Genomic DNA, 17,930 nt, shown 5'->3' with positions numbered 1-17,930 from the left:
TCAGCATGAACTGTGGTGTTTTCTGAAGCCGCCATTCTATGTCGGCGCTGGCATGATGCCGTCATGAGACATGGCCGCTGGCATGATCGGCCGCGGGCCTTTTTTATTTAAAAGTTGAATGCGAACATGAAATGGGTCGGCGCGTTGGGCGCATTGTCGACCCAAATGCAAAACTAGGCAGACGGCGGGCGAGCGACCGACCCAAACGGACAAAAAGCAGACAAATGCACCGTCTGTTTGGGTCACCCCATTGGAGTTGCTCTTATTAAATACCAAGGTGCAACAAATATATCTTATCTAATATAACATGTAACTAATATCCTACGTAATACTCCCTCTGTTTCAAAATATTTGTCTTTTTAGTGATTTCAAATGGCTACCACATACGGATGTATATAGACATATTTTAGAGTGTAGATTCACTCATTTTGCTTCGTATATAGACACTTGTTGAAATTTCTAGAAAGACAAATATTTAAGAACGGAGGGAGTAGAAATTATTACTAGTAGACACAAACAGGAGAAAAAACCATAGCGATGCAAACTGCAAACTCCATCGCATCGTGACACAGACAGACATGTCCGGGCGTCCACGCTGGCGCCGCGCCTTATCCGGCTCCAGAATCCCAGCCACCCAATCACGATCCGACTCGAGTGACGCCGCTCGCACAAACAAAATGGACGCGGCAGAGCAACTCCGGCGTGAACTCTGCCCCGCACAACCCCCACCTCCCGCTCCGCGCCCGCGGCCATGGAGACCCTCCTCTCCCCCTCCGCATTGCTCGGCCCGCTCCGGGGCTCCAGGAGCAGGAAGCCAGCGGCCCCCGCCGCCGTCTCCTGCTCGCTCAAGAAGCAGGCGCAGGCGGGCGTCGCCTGGCGTGGCGACGGCGACGGCGACGGCGGCGTCGGGAGCTGGGCGTCGTTCCTGCACCACGGCCTCGCCGCCGCGGCGCTGTCCCTGGCCCTCACGCTGTCGCCGGCGCCCGCGCCGGCCGCGGCGTCGGAGTTCGACGTGCTCAACGACGGGCCGCCGGCCGACACGTACGTGGTGGACGACGCCGGCGTGCTGAGCCGCGTGACCAAGTCCGACGTCAAGCGCCTCGCCCGGGACCTCGAGGCCCGCAAGAACATCCGGATCAACTTCGTCACCGTCCGCAAGCTCACTGTACGTGTACTGTCTGGTCTCGATCAGTAAGCAGCTCGTCGCCGGCGGCCGGCTAGCAAAAGCTCACCCATGCTCTCGCATTGGGTACGTGTGTTCATGTGTGTGCAGAGCAAAGCCGACGCGTTCGAGTACGCGGACCAAGTGCTGGAGAAGTGGTACCCGACGGTGGAGGACGGCAGCAACAAGGGGATCGTGGTGCTGGTCACCAGCCAGAAGGAGGGCGCCATCACCGGCGGCCCGGCCTTCGTGCAGGCCGTCGGCGACGCCATCCTCGACGCCACCGTCTCCGAGAACCTCCCAGGTACGTAACTAGCTTCCCCTTTCCCCTAATGGCCATCAAATGCTAGTATGATGTTCATCACTACGGCGGCGACGGACGGAGCATGAGCGTCTGATATGCTCGCGTGCATTGCAGTGCTGGCGACGGACGAGAAGTACAACGAGGCCATCTTCTCGACGGCGAAGCGGCTGGTGGCGGCGATCGACGGGCTGCCGGACCCGGGCGGGCCGGCGTTCCAGGAGAGCAAGCGGGAGTCCAACTTCAAGAGCAAGGAGGAGACGGAGGAGAAGCGCGGGCAGTTCACGCTCGTCGTCGGCGGCCTGCTCGTCATCGCCTTCGTCGTGCCCATGGCGCAGTACTATGCCTACATCTCCAAGAAGTGATCCATTCCAGCGCCGCGCAGTGTACAGTACAGCACAGTAATTTTTCGAATCCCCCCGGTTTTCTGCTCGAATTTTTAGAAGTGAACAGAGAGAGATCAATGCAAGCGCACCCGCGCTCGTGTGCAGTGTTTGCCGCCTGTTTGGAACTAGGTAATTTTACAGAGCAAACAGTTCAGTTCCCGCAGTACTCGGACAAAAATTCTCACCCAAACAGGACTTATTAATTCTTCTTACGATAGCTCAACTGGATAGTGTGATTAATTTGGATGCAAATCTACTCTTTCTTGCCAAGATTCTTTAGTAACTTCAATTGCTTGCAAAATGTGAAGCTCTCCTTCAAAACTTGCATGCTACAACGAAATTTCGAGTAATTTTGCCAAGAGAACAGTGCACATCACCAAAAAAACATATTTGAACTAATGAAAAAAGAAGCTATATGTGATTATTGACATGTGATAAATAATACATCAGTTGTGGTCAATACAACATTACATTGGTTTACTAATTCAGTTGTGGGAATAAATACCAGCTCATTAGAACCTCGGTTTTATAAGGAATGGCATCTTGTCGACGAACGGAGGGTCTGAGTACTTCCCGGTCAGAATCTGCGATGTAACGTGGAAATTTGCAGCTTCCGTGTAATGTATTCCATCCCAATTGACATACTCAGTGCTGTCGCTGCATCCTTTCGCGGTTACGAGATTACCGTTCACAGATTTTGTCTGTCCACACGGCACTCTGCCATCATAGTTCAGGGGTGGCCCTCCGTATCCACAGCATGCTTCGGTGGGACTTTCAAATCCTGTAAAAGTTTGAAAGTGGAAATTTAAAAAACATTACTTCAATGATCTTTACGAGTATTACTGTGTAGATATTCTGATGATGAGGGAACATGAAAACTGATAATTCAGCATATGTTAGGAGCTAGGGTTCTGTTGGTTCTAGGGCGGAGATTGTAGGGGAAAGATGGAGGAAGACGAGGTCAAGGGCGCGGCGGCCGGCGGCTGGGCGCCGTCCTTGCGTGGTGGAGAAGAGGCGGCGGCGGCGCAAGAGGCGGCTAGGGTTAGGTCTCCCGGCTCCCTAAGGGAAGCCGAGCAAATACTGATTGCTTCTTGCTTGATTAGATTGATACATCTCCTCTCCTTATATAGAGAGGTTTACTTGACTCCTAAGCAAACGACCCTAATACCGATAAGATAACTGGGCTAAGCCCCTAATAACGATAAGATAACTTGGGCCACAGCCCACCTAATATGTCGGTCATAACACTTCTCCCCGCCTGCACAAACAGCTCGTCCTCGAGCTGTAAGGCGGGGAAGCGCTTACTGAACTCCTCGAGGTGATCAACCAGCATCAAACACCTCCGCGACAGCTGGGGCGGCCAGGTCGCCGAGCCCGGCGGCGACGGCGTCCTCCTCAATGTAGTCTGCAGCCTCCAGGTAGAAGAGTCGGGGGCAGACGTGGCCGGGCATGTAGGTCTCGTCGCAGTTGAAGCACAACCCTTGGCGGCGACGCTCGAGTAGCTCGGCCGAGGTGAACCGGCGGAACGGGCGCGCCGCGGTCGCGGCAAGGTGTGCTGCGGAAGCCTGAGCAGGCTGACCCTGCTCGGAAACATCCGGCCAGGGTGGCGGCCCAGCGGCCCGGGACGGTGATGCCTGCTGGATGGCCACCGCGCGGCGCTCGAACGCGCGGGCGTAGTACATGGCCGTCTGGAGGTCCTGGGGTCCCTGCAGCTCGACGTCCACGCGGATATGATCTGGCAGACCGCCGACGAAGAGTTCGGCCCGCTGGTGAGCCGTCACGGCGGACGCGTGGCACGCCAGGGCCTGAAAGCGGTCGATGTAGTCCTGCACCGTAGAGGTGAAGGGAAGGCGGCCCAACTCCGCCAGCCGGCTCCCACGTATCGGTAGTCCGAAGCGAAGGAGGCAGAACTCGCGAAAACGCTCCCATGGGGGCATGCCGCCCTCGTCCTGCTCGAGGGCGTAGTACCACGTCTGTGCGGCGCCGCGGAGGTGATAAGAGGCGAGCCAGGTGCGGTCCGACGCGAGCGTCCGTTGCCCCCGGAAGAACTGCTCGCACTGGTTGAGCCAGTTGAGGGGGTCCTCGGCGCCGTCGTAGGTGGCGAAGGCGAGCTTGGCGAAGCGCGGCGGTGTCTGAGCATGACCGCCATGAGTGTACGGCTCGGCGGTACGGAGCAGCGAAGAGGATGGCATTGGTCCGATGTGCACAGGTGGTCCGCAGGAAAGCGGTGGCCCGTCGAAGCCAGCGTGGAAACCCGCGGAGCCGGAGGGCCCGTCGTACGACAGGGAGGGCGCCGGCTGGTCGACGGCCATGGTGTAGACTGGCGGTGGTGACGTCCCGGGCAACCAGGCCGGAAGCTGGGATGGCGAGGGCGGGAACTGCACTTGCTGAATCGGCACGCCCGCCGGCGCGGTTGTAGTCAGCCCGGTGCTGGGCGGTGGAGGCGCCGGCAGCGGCAGCTGCTGCTGCCTGGAAACGGCGGAGGTGGCGGGTGCGGCGATGGCCGCGGCCGGCCATTGTGGCCAGATCGGGGCGGTGGCGGGGGCTGGCTGTAGCTGCAGCGGCCCGACCAGCGTCACGGTGGCCCCGGGGTGCGGCGGCTGCCAGGGCTGCCAGGGCGGTGGCGGCGACGACCCGGGTGGCGTGGGTGACGCGGCGAGGGCCGGCGTCGGCCACTGCGACCATTGGGGCGCGGCGGCGGGCGGCGGCTGAAGCGGCCAGTGGTGGTGTAGAGGCCCCGTCGGCGCCGCGGGTGCCGAATACCACGGCAGGGCGGCCGGCCCGGTCACGGCGGCCGGCGACCCGTAGGGGCCGGCTAGGTATAGTTGTATCCCCTGGACGGCGGTGACGAGATCGTTGAGGACCCCGGTGATCTCCACCGGGGAGTAGACGGCGGCCGATGGTGCGGTGGAGGGCGCCGTCATCTGGGTGGTGGCGGCGCCGGAGAATGCGACCAGCGGCACGGACGGGGAGGGCAGCAGCGCGGTGGAGAAGGCCAGCGGCGTGGTGGTGACGGTCGGCAGCGGAAGCGACGGGATGGGCAGCGGCGAAGACATGATCGGAACTGAGCTACCTGATATCAAGGTGTTAGGAGCTAGGGTTCTGTTGGTTCTAGGGCGGAGATTGTAGGGGAAAGATGGAGGAAGACGAGGTCAAGGGCGCAGCGGCCGGCGGCTGGGCGCCGTCCTTGCGTGGTGGAGAAGAGGCGGCGGCGGCGCAAGAGGCGGCTAGGGTTAGGTCTCCCGGCTCCCTAAGGGAAGCCGAGCAAATACTGATTGCTTCTTGCTTGATTAGATTGATACATCTCCTCTCCTTATATAGAGAGGTTTACTTGACTCCTAAGCAAACGACCCTAATACCGATAAGATAACTGGGCTAAGCCCCTAATAACGATAAGATAACTTGGGCCACAGCCCACCTAATATGTCGGTCATAACAGCATATGTAAAAATCCCTAGCACAAGAAAGTTGAAAAACTAGAAGACAGCATGAGCGAAGAGCCAAAATCCAAAGTGTCACTGTTTACTCTCTTTTAGTCCAAATGATAATCATATTTGAAGCATGATTAGTAATCTAGAAACATCTTCCTAGACCCTATTGATATGATATACTGACAAGTCCAAATGATTTTTTATGCTTGGTTTTGTTGATAACGAGAGGATGTGGTTAACACTAGTTTGCATACCATATCGAGAGTAATTGCCAATCAGGGCGTATTTGATGGAGTAGATGTCGACGTAAGTGATATTAGCTCCAGAAAACTGGGCTCTCAACTTTGTGCAAAGTGCATGCAGCTGTAAGTTGAAAATCTTCGCAGCACGATTGTGCTTTGCTACACAATGAAGTTCATCCAGTTGTGTTGGGTCTTTGCCAAAAAGATCTATGTTTTGAGGTAAGCAGCCAAGAGGACCTGTGTTGTGAATCCAGAACTTCCTGGCACCCTGATCGTATAGTGCCTGAAATAACAAGGAACACATAATAGAATAAGATTGTATTATAAATGAAAGAAAAATATCCTAAATGTGAGGCACTTATTTGGAAAACTATATAACTAAAAGAGTAATACCAAGATACATGTTACAGAATCTGAAACCTATATGAACTACAACAGAGATTTTTACCTCTATTAACAATGTGATTACCAAAGTGCAATGAGGCAAAATGACAACTGACAAGTCCATGGACTGAAAAATATTAGAACCATGAAGCACTATGTATTTACAAACCTTGAGCCCAGTTTCAAATTCCGACAAAATAGTCGGAATGGATGCAATGACTTGGTCCTCTGTTCTTGAGTAGAATTGACCAGCAAGGTCATTTTGACCTATATCAAACATGTAGAGTCCCTTTGAAAAGTAATCCAACTGAGGAATATACCGACGGTACCTATCTCCTGTAAAAATATAATAAGAGTTCCATAGTCTGAATTGGTGAAATCAAAAGAATTGGATGGTTATCTGTTGTATCGAGGAGCTTATCATTATTTACTCGTCAGTTGATATATACTCTTGGAACTTTGTACCACAACTGATGCTCGTCAGACTATTCAAAGAGGACAATCAAGCTTTAGATTTTCTGATTGCACTCAGTGCAATAATTTCTAATGTGTTATGAATGTTATCCTATGTTGTATTGTCTAATTTATTCTGGTGAAATACAGAAATTGCACTTTCACAAATATGGTAATCAATCAACAATATCTACTTATTCAGTTTGATGGTTCCAATTGTTCTGCTGAGATCTTTCATGAGTTCAGACTTTTTTGCACTAAGTCTTTAGAACAGCTGGCAAGTCACATCCATTTAATCAAGGGTTCTACTAAGGAATAAATACTTCTAGGATACTGCAAAAGACATGTACGTTTTGCTTTGCAGTCCACAAATATACAAAGGTTGTGCGTACCGTACAAGACAACCTGTTAATCAGTCATACCTTGAGAGAGCAGCCTGGTGACTTTTTCCTTGAATGCAAAGAATTGCTTAATCTGAAGACCAAATGAAAAAGGGCTGACAGATGTTGCACTTGCTGGAGTAATCGAACAGCCAGCTTGAGCAAAATTAACACCTGCCCGGAAGTTAGGCGCGCCAAGAGAATCCAAGTATGCATTGAGGAATGGCATATCCATCGCATCCACTACAAGGAGAAGTAGAGGAAACACATATCAGAATACAGAACACCCCATTATTTTTCTTTGACAAAAGTAAGAGCAATAGCCTGTCAGGTGTCAGCCATATCAAGAAAATCAAGGTTCAGTGGGATCAGCATTTCAGACAAAATATAATGCAATAGGCCCCCTAAAGCACCTCCTGACATGAGCAACTCAAATGAATCACCTTATCTGATATACAGCTTTGCATAAATTTTATTTGTGCCGATGAATCAGATACTGCAAAAATGTTTTTAATTAGACTCATTGCGATCAAACCATGGAACTCATGCTTATAAGTTAATGATCATTGATCAACATCTTAACTACGGGGAAAATGTAGCTCCTACAAGGAGAACTGTGCAAGCCATTTGTTTGCTTCTTAGCTACTCCAAATTATTCTAAAAAACGTTTCTCCTCCAAACACCCATCATCAGTTCTTTTTTCCGAAAAGTAAACATCCATCATCACTTGGCCTCGTAATGATTTATAACCTATAAAAGTCAGGTGCAAAGTATTGGCCCTGTCAAACTACTAGTTAATAAGTTAAATGAGAGCACATGATATGTCTCGCTCACTACAGCCGGGAAGTTAGGCACCCGGATCGCAACAAACTAATTCTATGTACACTGTATGAACAGAATACCACCCAAGAAGCAGAGCTTGCTTTCCCCACAGACCCACACGATCTCACCAAAATGTTGCAACAATCAAGGGGTGCCAAACCGCACGAACAGAGCTGGACCCCTCACATCCAGCACAATTCCACTAGCATAATGTTAAGACAGTGAATGCAACTACCAAGGACCGGCTGCAGAGTGGTGCGTCGATCTCCACCCCTAAGGCCCTAACCACCGCCCCGGGGGTGCGTTTGACCTGTCGAGCAAAGGACAATCCTAACCAATTCGGCCTTTTGCTCCAACCACCGGCTGGACCCGGCGGAGATGTGCACGCTGCCATCAGGGAAACGATCGGCTGCAGACGGTGGTGGTATCATCCGTACACGACGATTCGTTTCGTGCTGCTGCTGCAACATCCAGAGGGCGCACGCAAAAATCACGCACTGACGAGCCATTTCGATTTTCGACAGTCTACGACACGGCGATTCCTTCCGTCAGCACCGGTGCTGGTGGTGGTGAGATGCAGATGGCAGCGAAGCGTGGATGTGGAGACGAGACGGGCCGGGAATCGATGGGGGTCGGGAGCGGGAGGGGGTGCTCACTGAGGAAGTCGAGGATGAGGCGGCCGTCGGAGAAGCGGCCGGAGGGGGCGCCGAAGAAGGTGGAGCCGTAGGGCGGGGGCATGGGCTCGAAGCCCGCGGCGATGCGGCCGCCCGTGTCGGAGTTGGAGTCGCCGAAGTTGAACGCCGCCGGGTAGTCGAAGTCGGGCGACGCGGACGCCGCGCGGCCGCCGACGAGGCAGAGGACTCCGGCGGCGAGGAGGAGCGCCGCGGCGGCACGCATGGTCGCGGCGGTGGTTGGAGGTTGGATGCTGTGAGGCTGCTGCGCTTGACCAGCTCCCTACGCCACTCCGCTGCGCTATCTTGTACTATCCTTGTGGTTCGTGCTTACTCCAGCCATGGGAGGGAGGGGAGATGGGTGAGAAGTAGAAGGGACGGAGATGGAGGGAGGTCGCTGGTGCTTGAAGCTTTGCAGTTTAGGGAGGCAGATTTGATTTCTGTTTAGGGGTGACGACGAAAGGGAGACCATTAATGATCAAGTGGCAATTGTGTGCTCCACTGATGACTTTTGTGTAGGCTGCTTTTTGCACTTTAGCCCTCCTAGTGCTGGATTATTCTGGGGTAGCTAATAATTCCCTGAGAGGGGACATATGGTTATTGTGAAGGTTTCATGGGGTATGCAGGGAGTTGTTTTTCTCAACATCCTTTAAGTGAAGGATAGATTGTTTTTCTTGTCAATCTTGCAGTGAAGATAAGTGAGCTAGACGTTATTCCACATTCCGTCTTGGATAGTGTGTTCTATTTTCATGTTCAATCATAGCAGTATAACGAACACGAGACATAATAAAAATTACATCTAGATTCATAGACCACCTAGCGTACAAGTATTGAAGCGAGCCGAAGGCGTGCCGCAATCAACGTCCTCCATCCTCGAGCAAAACTTGTTGTAATAGATAGTCGAAAAGTTGTCGTGCTAAGGTCTCATAAGACCAGCGCACCAGAACAGCAGCCGTTGCTGGTGAAGAGTAGTGTAGATCGAAAGGATTCAATCTGAAGAGACATGAACGACGACCAGATCCGAACATATGCACCGAAGACAGATCCGATGGAAACACGCCTCTACACGCCCACCGACAATACTAGACGCATCACCGGGACGAGGTCTTCTTCATGGAATTGCCACTATCTATGAGTAGGACAATAGCCATAAAACTAAAACTAAAACATCTAAAAAAACCATGCCCTCCCCCCTCTCCCATTGTAGCTCTGAAATATGATAATTTGCCAAGTGGTAGTCTTTGTGTGGAATTGCATGCAGTTTGGTGAAGCGGAAACATCACCTGGCCTGGACACCGGGAGCAAAATAGCCTTGAATTTGCTGTTAAAAATAAGGCCAACTCCAGCGCACCACCCCAAACTGGCGTCCATTTAGCCTGGATTCTGTCCGTTTGGATAGGGCAATGGGGTTGTGTTCGGGCCTTTTCTGGTATGCGGTGGCCGTGCGCTCAACGCGTGGACACATCCTTTGGCCCCATTCTGTCTGTCACGGCTAAAAATGCCCAAATGTTAATATTTCAATGTTCAAAACTAATTTGCACGTCCAAATATTAATTGTCTGAAATAAAAATAGTTTTACAACCCAATCAAAATTGTCTCTAATAAAATAGTTTTACAACAAAATCAAATTTTTCTTGAATGAACATAATGAACCAATACATCTATTGGTTACCAATGTGATTCCACATGTGCTCAACCAAGCCATTTTGAAGATCCAAATGAGTGTGTCAATCACGCATTTCACGATGAAATTGGGCAAACTGTTCAAACGTGGCATGTTCTTGGTGCAGGGGCTCAACACTTTCACATTGAAAATCAAATCCTTGGTCGAACATGTTGTTATCACGCATGTCCTCGATGATCATGTTGTGCATCACAAACAGTCATCAGCTCCCAAAGCTTCCCTTCATCCCATGGCAGTGCAGGGTTTCGAACAACACCCCAACGAGATTGAAGCACACCAAAAGCACGTTCCACATCCTTTCTAGCACTCTCTTGCTTTTGGGCAAATCTCTGTTTCTTCTCACTTTGGGGGTTCGAGATTGTCTTCACAAAAGTTGACCACTGAAGATATATACCATCAACTAGGTAGTATCCCTTGTTGTACTGGAGGCCGTTGATCTCAAAGTTGACAGGTGGGGAGTGGCATTCTGCAATCCTTGCGAAGACTGGAGAACGTTGCATCACGTTGATATCATTGTGAGAACCTGCCATGCCGAAGAAAGAGTGCCATATCCAAAGATCTTGCGAAGCCACCGCTTCTAATATGACAGTGCATGCTTTAACATGCCCCTTGTACTGGCCCTGCCAAGCAAATGGACAGTTCTTTCACTCCCAGTGCATATAATCTATATTGCCAAGCATGCCTGGAAAGCCTCTAGCAGCGTTGATCGCCAACAACTTTTCTGTATCAGCGGCATTTGGCTGCCTTAAGTACTCAGGACCAAACACTGCCACCACGGCCTTGCAGAAGTTGTACAGTGACAGCAGACATGTCGACTCACTCATGCACACGTGCTTATCCACCAGATCGCCTGGAATTCCATATGCAAGCATGCGGATGGGCGCGGTGCATTTCTGCTAAGAGGAGAATCCAAGCTTGCCAAGGGCATCCGTCTTGCACTCGAAGTATGGGTCATGACTCATGAGCAACCACTCCCTCTCGGATACGATTTAACAGATGCCTTGCCATACGAAAACGACGACGAAATTTATCTGGCTTGAAGAGCGGGGTATTCGCAAAGTAATCAGCATAGAGCAGGGCGTGGCCTCTCTCTGTTGCGGTTCAGGTTGGAAGCACGGCCAGGGACTGACCCCTATACCGAGGAAGCTGCCGTTCAATGTGGTCGTGAACGACCAGTGCAGCCACCACAAGATCTTCGTCATTCGAGGACGAATCATTCAATGAATAAATGAAGTGGTGGAAGAAAAATTCATCTCCACTGTCCATACCTTTGTGGGGAAAGTGTCAAACACCTTGGACTCTACTGCCAAGAATATCATCTGTGGTCATCTGACCAAAGGACAGTATGGCCGCGTGAGTGCTTTGGAAACATCTAAGCTAGTCTGGGACTGGCTCTCCAAGGTCAACGAAGGCGTCTCAACCCAGAGAGATCAGAGAATCAGTGTCCTTCGCAACCTCTTCAACCGCTTCAAGAGAAATGACAATGAGAATGTCCAGCTCATGTTTGATCGACTCACTGACATCACAAATGAGCTTCAAGCCCTTGGCGCTACTGAGATCACCAAGCATGAAGTCGTCAAGACACTACTGAGATCACTTGACAGTTTGTTTGACACCCTAGCCCTGATGATTCAAGAATGTCCTGATTTCAAGACACTCGATCCTTCTGACATACTTGAGAGGCTCAACACACATGAGTTTCAGCTTTCTGAGAAAAGAGATATCTACGGTCCAAACTATGGGCGAACTCGTGCCTTGAAGGTAAAAGTTGTCTCCTCATCTGAAGAAGAATCTGACAGCAGTTCTGATGATCCTGAAGACATTGGAAGGGAACTTGCTATGCTTGTGAAGAAGTTCCAAAAATTCACCAAGAAGAAAGGTTTCAGAAAGTCTTCACGATCAAGCTCAAGGAATGATGAAGCTTCTGTTCATGACTACAAGAAGAAAACATGTCACAAGTACAAGAAACCTGGCCACTTCATCTCTGAGTGTCCGCAGTGGGACAATGAGAACAAGAAGAAGAAGAAGAGCAAGGAATATGACTCTGATGACAAGAAGAAGAAGAAATACTCAAAGTCATCTTCCAAGTCTTCCTCAAAGTCTTCATCACACAAGAAGAGCTCATCTGGCAAGGCACGTGCGTTTGTTGGCAAGGAAATGGATTCAGAGGAGGAGTCCGCTTCTGAGGAGGCGGAGGTGGAGTCTGAGGAGGAGTCCGATTCTGGCGCTGCAGGTCTGTCTACAGCATACGTTGCCAAGTCCATCTTCAACACTGAAGACAATGACTTCATCACCGACACCGATGCAAATGACAAGGACTACTCCGCTCCTACCTACTGCTTCATGGCACGTGGTGCCAAGGTAAACACACGCACTACTCACTATCAAACATCTAGTGAAGATGACTCTGATTGTGGTTCTATACCCAGCTACAAAACACCTGCTAAAATTCCAACTGAACAACAGAAAGCCATGGAATATATTCAAAAACTGTTAGACAAAAGCGATGATCTGTTAGGCGCTGAAATGACTCGATCTGACTCCTTAATTGAAGACATAAAAAATCTTCACGTTAAGTATGAGGAACTTGAAAGTCGTCATGAAACGCTCTCAACAACTCATGAAAAGCTTTCCTATGATTATCTTCAAAGGAAGCAAGATCTTGAGAAATTGAGAGCGGCCCATGAAGATCTTCAAAAGGAAAACGAGTCACTTCACGCCAAACAGGTCAGTTCCGCTCAGGAAGGATTTGAACCACCATGTATTAAGTGCATCGAGCGTGACAATGCTACTTCTGTTGCTGAGTGTTCTACTGCTGCTACTGTTGCAATATCTTCAACTGTTGATGTGGTAACTAACCCCTCTGCTGTTGAGGATACCACTGCTATTGCTAATGAGAATGCTAGGTTGAAGACATTGCTTGAAACAGGGATGTACAAAAGTCTCAAAGGGCATCAGACACTATGTGATGTCCTCAAAAGGCAGATCCTGAACCGAAACCCTAAGAAAGAGGGTGTTGGGTTCGTAAGGAAAATAAATGCCGATGGCTCTTACTGGAAACCTGAGCAGTACCCCAAAACCACATGGGTTGCTGCAAAGGAACCTTCAGCAGATCCATCCAATCTATCTGGCTTCACTTGTGCTAACCCCATTGTCATTGATGAATCCTTTGATGCAAACTATAAACTGTTTAAGAATCAGAATGGTGAAGTGTTTGCCGGGTACATTGGTACTAACTGCAGGAATGGACCGCCTATGAAGAAGATCTGGGTGCCGAAAAGGTGTTTGGAAAATCTTCCTGTGAATGTCATCATGACACCATAGATGAAGAAGACAAACCCTAGACCACAGGCTTCATACGGCCCAAAGGCTTCCTACAGACAGAGGACTCACCTGAGTCACACCAACACAAACGTTTTGCAGGGAAACCATACTCAGGCCTATGAATATGAGCGCGGTTCATCGAACCGCCATGTTCATAAGACCAAGAACTATTCTGCTTATTCTTATGAGTACTATTGTCTGCCTGCAAGACTTTTTGCTAGGGCTCCAAAGCCAAAGTTCTCAGACGCTGCACTTAGAATTATTGCTTCTAAGCCACCCTTGAAGATGTGGGTGGCTAAGAAAGCTTAACTCTCTTTTGCAGGGAAAGGTCTCCAGCAGAAAACCAAAATCGTCCGACGCTATTGCTGGGGACCTTAAACATCTTGTAGGGCGCAAGATCAAATGCCCGAATGGTCTTACTATGTACTTCGTTCCTGAATCGCTTGCTACTCTCCCTATTAGTCCTAATCTGGATCTAAGCTTTCATAACCCACTGGTTCGTCAAATGTTTTTGCTTCACAATTCTCTTCGTGAAGCCTATCCCCCTAACTGCACTGTAGGGTACGACACCAGCGTCTTCAGAATGGATTATTGATAGTGGGTGTACCAATCACATGACTGGAAAAAGAAGCCTTCTTATGGACTCAACCTTACGTCCATCCGACAAGAGTCATATCACATTTGCTGACACTGGTAAAAGTAAGGTATTGGGCTTAGGTAGAGTTGCAATCTCAAAGGATCAACACATGGATAAAGTCATGCTTGTTGAATCCCTTGGCTTCAACTTAATGTCTGTCTCAATGCTTTGTGATTTGAACATGATCATAATGTTTGGAAAATATCGTTGCCTTGTTCTAATGGAATCTGACAAGTCTCTAGTGTTTGAAGGGTATCGGAAAGATGATTTGTACATGGTAGACTTCTCAGCAGGACCACAGCTTGCCGTCTGTCTTCTAGCAAAAGCTTCAGAATGCTGGCTCTGGCATCGGAGGCTAGGGCATGCTGGCATGAGGAACCTCCACACCCTTGCAAAGAAGAAGCATGTCATAGGCATCGAGGGCGTCAAGTTCAAGAAAGATCACTTATGCGGTGCCTGTGAAGCAGGAAAGATGACGAGGGCCAAACATCCCTCGAAGACAATCACGATAACCACTCGACCCTTCGAACTGCTCCACATGGATCTTTTCGGTCCCACTCATTACTCAACGCTTACTACTACTTCTTGTCTCTATGGCTTTGTCATTGTTGATGATTATTCTAGATATACTTGGGTGCACATAATTCTCTACAAGACTGAAGTGCAGGATGTCTTCAAACGCTGCGCCAATCGAGCAATGAACAACTATGGCGCCAAGATAAAGCACATCAGAAGTGACAATGGCACTGAATTCAAGAACACTGGCCTTGATACATATATTGATACTTTGGGTATCACACATGAATTCTCAGCTCCGTACACGCCACAGCAGAATGGCATCGTCGAACGCAAGAACAGAACACTCATTGAGATGGCCTGAACGATGCTAGATGAATACAAGATGCCAAGAAAATTCTGGCCTGAAGCCATTGATACTGTATGCCATACAATCAATCGTGTTTATCTTCACAAGCTTCTGAACAAGACATCTTATGAGCTCCTTACTGGCAAGAAGCCAAATGTCTGTTACTTCAGAGTATTTGGAGCCAGGTGCTGGATCAAGGATCCACATCACACTTCAAAATTTGCACCAAAAGCACATGAGGGTTTTATGCTTGGATATGGAAAGGATTCGCACTCCTACAGAGTCTTCAATCTCTTTCATTATAAAGTGGTTGAAACAGTGGATGTGCGGTTCGATGAGACTAACGGTTCATAGAGAGAGCACCTGCCAAATGTGCTAGATGAAGTTCCATCCAGTGAATCAATCAAACTAATGGGAACTGGAGAAATCATACCCTCTGAAGCTCAACCTGAAGAGGAACTTATCATCTCCGCACATGATCAACCTGAAGACAACGCTCAGCCTGAAGACAATCCCTCAAACAACAACAATGATCAGCAAGAGCAAAATCTTCGCCCTGTACATCCTCGTGTTGCCAATGAAGTGCAGATTGAGAGAATAATTGATAGCATCAATGCACCTGGTCCGCTCACTCGGTCAAGGGCAACTCAGCTAGCAAATTTCTGTGGGCACTTCGCATTCGTCTCAATAACAGAACCCAAGAAAGTTGAAGAAGCCTTCATGGAGCCTGAATGGATTCAAGCTATGCAAGAAGAGCTTCAATAGTTTGAGCTGAATAATGTATGGGAACTGGTTAAGCGTCCTGATCCTCGGAAGTACAACATAATAGGCACCAAATGAATATACTGCAACAAGCAAGATGAGCATGGTCAAGTTGTCAGAAACAAAGCTCGTCTCGTTGCTCAAGGATATACTCAAGTGGAAGGCATTGACTTCGATGAAACATTTGCTCCTGTGGCTAGACTTGAAGCCATACGCATACTGCTGGCCTATGCAAATCATCATAACATACTTCTATATCAAATGGATGTGAAGAGCGCCTTTCTCAATGGCAAGATTGAAGAAGAAGTGTATGTTGCACAACCGCCTGGCTTTGAAGATCCAAAACATCCTAACATGGTATACAAGCTCAACAAGGCACTGTATGGCCTCAAACAAGCCCCTCGGGCTTGGTATGACACACTCAAATACTTCCTGAAGAGCAAAGGCTTCATACCTGGTTCCCTCGACCCCACTCTCTTCACAAAGACATATGATGGTGAACTGTTTGTGTGCTAAATATATGTGGATGACATCATCTTCGGCTGCACCAATCAGAAGTACAGTGAAGAGTTTGGATATATGATGCAAGAGCAATATCAGATGTCCATGATGGGAGAGCTGAAGTTCTTCCTCGGTCTTCAAATACGACAGCAACGCAACGGCATCTTCATATCTTAAGAGAAGTATCTCAAAGATTGCCTGAAGAAGTTCGGTATGCAAGACTGCAAAGGCTTCACGTCGCCAATGCCAGCCAAACATCATCTGGATCCCGACGACAATGGTAAAGAGTTCGATCAAAAGGTATACCGCTCCCTGATTGGTTCTTTACTTTATCTATGTGCATCTAGGCCAGATATTATGCTTAGTGTTTGCATGTGTGCTCGATTCCAAGCGGCACCAAAGGAGTCGCATCACTTAGCTGTGAAGTGAATTCTTCGATATTTGGCTCACACCCCAACTCTAGGATTATGGTATCCAAAGGGCTCAGAGTTTGATCTGGTTGGATTATCGGATGCTGATTATGCTGGTGACAAGGTGGATCGCAAGTCTACATCAGGCACATGTCATTTTCTGGGACGATCACTTGTATGTTGGTCTTCAAAGAAGCAGAACTGTGTATCTCTCTCCACTGCTAAATCTGAATACATTGTTGCTGGATCTTGCTGCGCTCAGCTTCTGTGGATGAAGCAAACACTCAAGGACTATGGCATTCATCTGAAGCAAGTGCCACTCTACTGCGACAACGAAAGCACCATCAAGATTGCCAACAACCCAGTTCAGCACTCGAAGACAAAGCACATTGAAATTTGTCATCACTTTCTTAGAGATCATGTTGTGAAGGAAGACATTGATATCATACACGTCAACACTGAAGAACAATTGGCAGATATCTTCACCAAGCCCTTGGATGAGAAGAGATTTTGCAAGTTACGGTGTGAGCTAAATATCTTGGAATCCTCAAATGTCCTGTGATCAGGCACACATCCTAACACTTATGCATATTGACGACTTAGATGTGCAACACACGAAGTAAAGTATATCTTCAATCAATGAAGACATACATTCTAAGTGTGAATACATTAATGTGGAATTTGACTTCGGAACGCCACGATAATTGTGCGCCGTGTCTGGGTCTAATACTTCCTATACGGTGGGTAACGCCACCACCAAAGGTTCTGTTCGAAGTGTTTCACTCATGGCGTTACATTTGCTATGTCTTCACATTTGGTTTGGCTTCAATTTCAACATGTCTTCATGATTATCTTCACTATGTTGAATGTATATATACTAGTGTTCTGTCCTCTACAGCATTCACTTATAGCTATGTCTTCATGTTGAGTCTTTTGAACTAAGTGAATGTGATCGGACCTAACCTCTCTATGCTTTCTATCTCAAACTCTATCTCTCCAAGTCATATGCATTCTATTGAAACTGTCGAATGTCTTCTCTGCGTCCTTGTCAGCAGAAGATACAGAGACAAACATTAAGTCAGTTTTCAATGCTCATTCCTTCACCTGAAACCCGGAGAAGTGGGAACGACAACCCGACAATCCAGGCGTGCGTGGGACGTGGAACAACCTCCGACATGCTGCATGATGGCCACGTGTTCCTCAGATGTGAATCGCCAGGGGCACCTGTGTAATAACACTGAGCCACCCCTGTCCCTATAAATACACGCCTCACCGCAGTCATTATCTCTTCTTCCACTCTCGCATGAACCCTAGCACCACCTCTAGTCCTCGACGACGCCGGCGACGAAGCGCTTCGCTGCCGCAACCTCTCCGACGCCGTCTTCACGTCGACCGCGGACATCATCTTCTCCGCCGTCGCCGTAGGTGTCCTCCGTCGCCAAGTTAGGGCACGGACGATCGAACTGCTCGGCCTCCTCTTCCACTTCGTCTAGCAGTTCTTCATGTGGTAAATAA

The 17,930-nt window shown here is 49.0% G+C and overlaps 2 protein-coding genes across 2 annotated transcripts; one reads left to right on the top strand and one right to left on the bottom strand.

Moving 5' to 3' along the window:
• Positions 1–691: 691 nt before the first annotated feature.
• LOC123055054 (UPF0603 protein OsI_019212, chloroplastic) lies at positions 692–2,072 on the top strand. Its single transcript, XM_044478965.1, has 3 exons — positions 692–1,165; positions 1,274–1,466; positions 1,581–2,072. Exons 1-3 carry the CDS (start codon positions 752–754, stop codon positions 1,826–1,828), a joined length of 855 nt encoding a protein of 284 aa, XP_044334900.1. The 5' UTR covers positions 692–751; the 3' UTR covers positions 1,829–2,072.
• A 173-nt stretch (positions 2,073–2,245) lies between these two features.
• Positions 2,246–8,707, bottom strand: LOC123055049 (GDSL esterase/lipase At1g54790). Its single transcript, XM_044478953.1, has 5 exons — positions 8,218–8,707; positions 6,782–6,982; positions 6,076–6,242; positions 5,535–5,805; positions 2,246–2,630 (listed from the first exon to the last, which is right to left on the bottom strand). The coding sequence occupies exons 1-5, from the start codon at positions 8,456–8,458 to the stop codon at positions 2,362–2,364; spliced, it is 1,149 nt and encodes a 382-aa protein (XP_044334888.1). The 5' UTR covers positions 8,459–8,707; the 3' UTR covers positions 2,246–2,361.
• Between the last annotated feature and the right edge of the window lie 9,223 nt (positions 8,708–17,930).

This window comes from Triticum aestivum, chromosome 1A (genome assembly GCF_018294505.1).
Source record: "Triticum aestivum cultivar Chinese Spring chromosome 1A, IWGSC CS RefSeq v2.1, whole genome shotgun sequence".
Lineage (NCBI taxonomy): Eukaryota > Viridiplantae > Streptophyta > Magnoliopsida > Poales > Poaceae > Triticum > Triticum aestivum.
The sequence above is the reverse complement of the archived record's forward strand: the minus strand, read 5'-3'. Positions and strand labels throughout refer to the sequence as shown.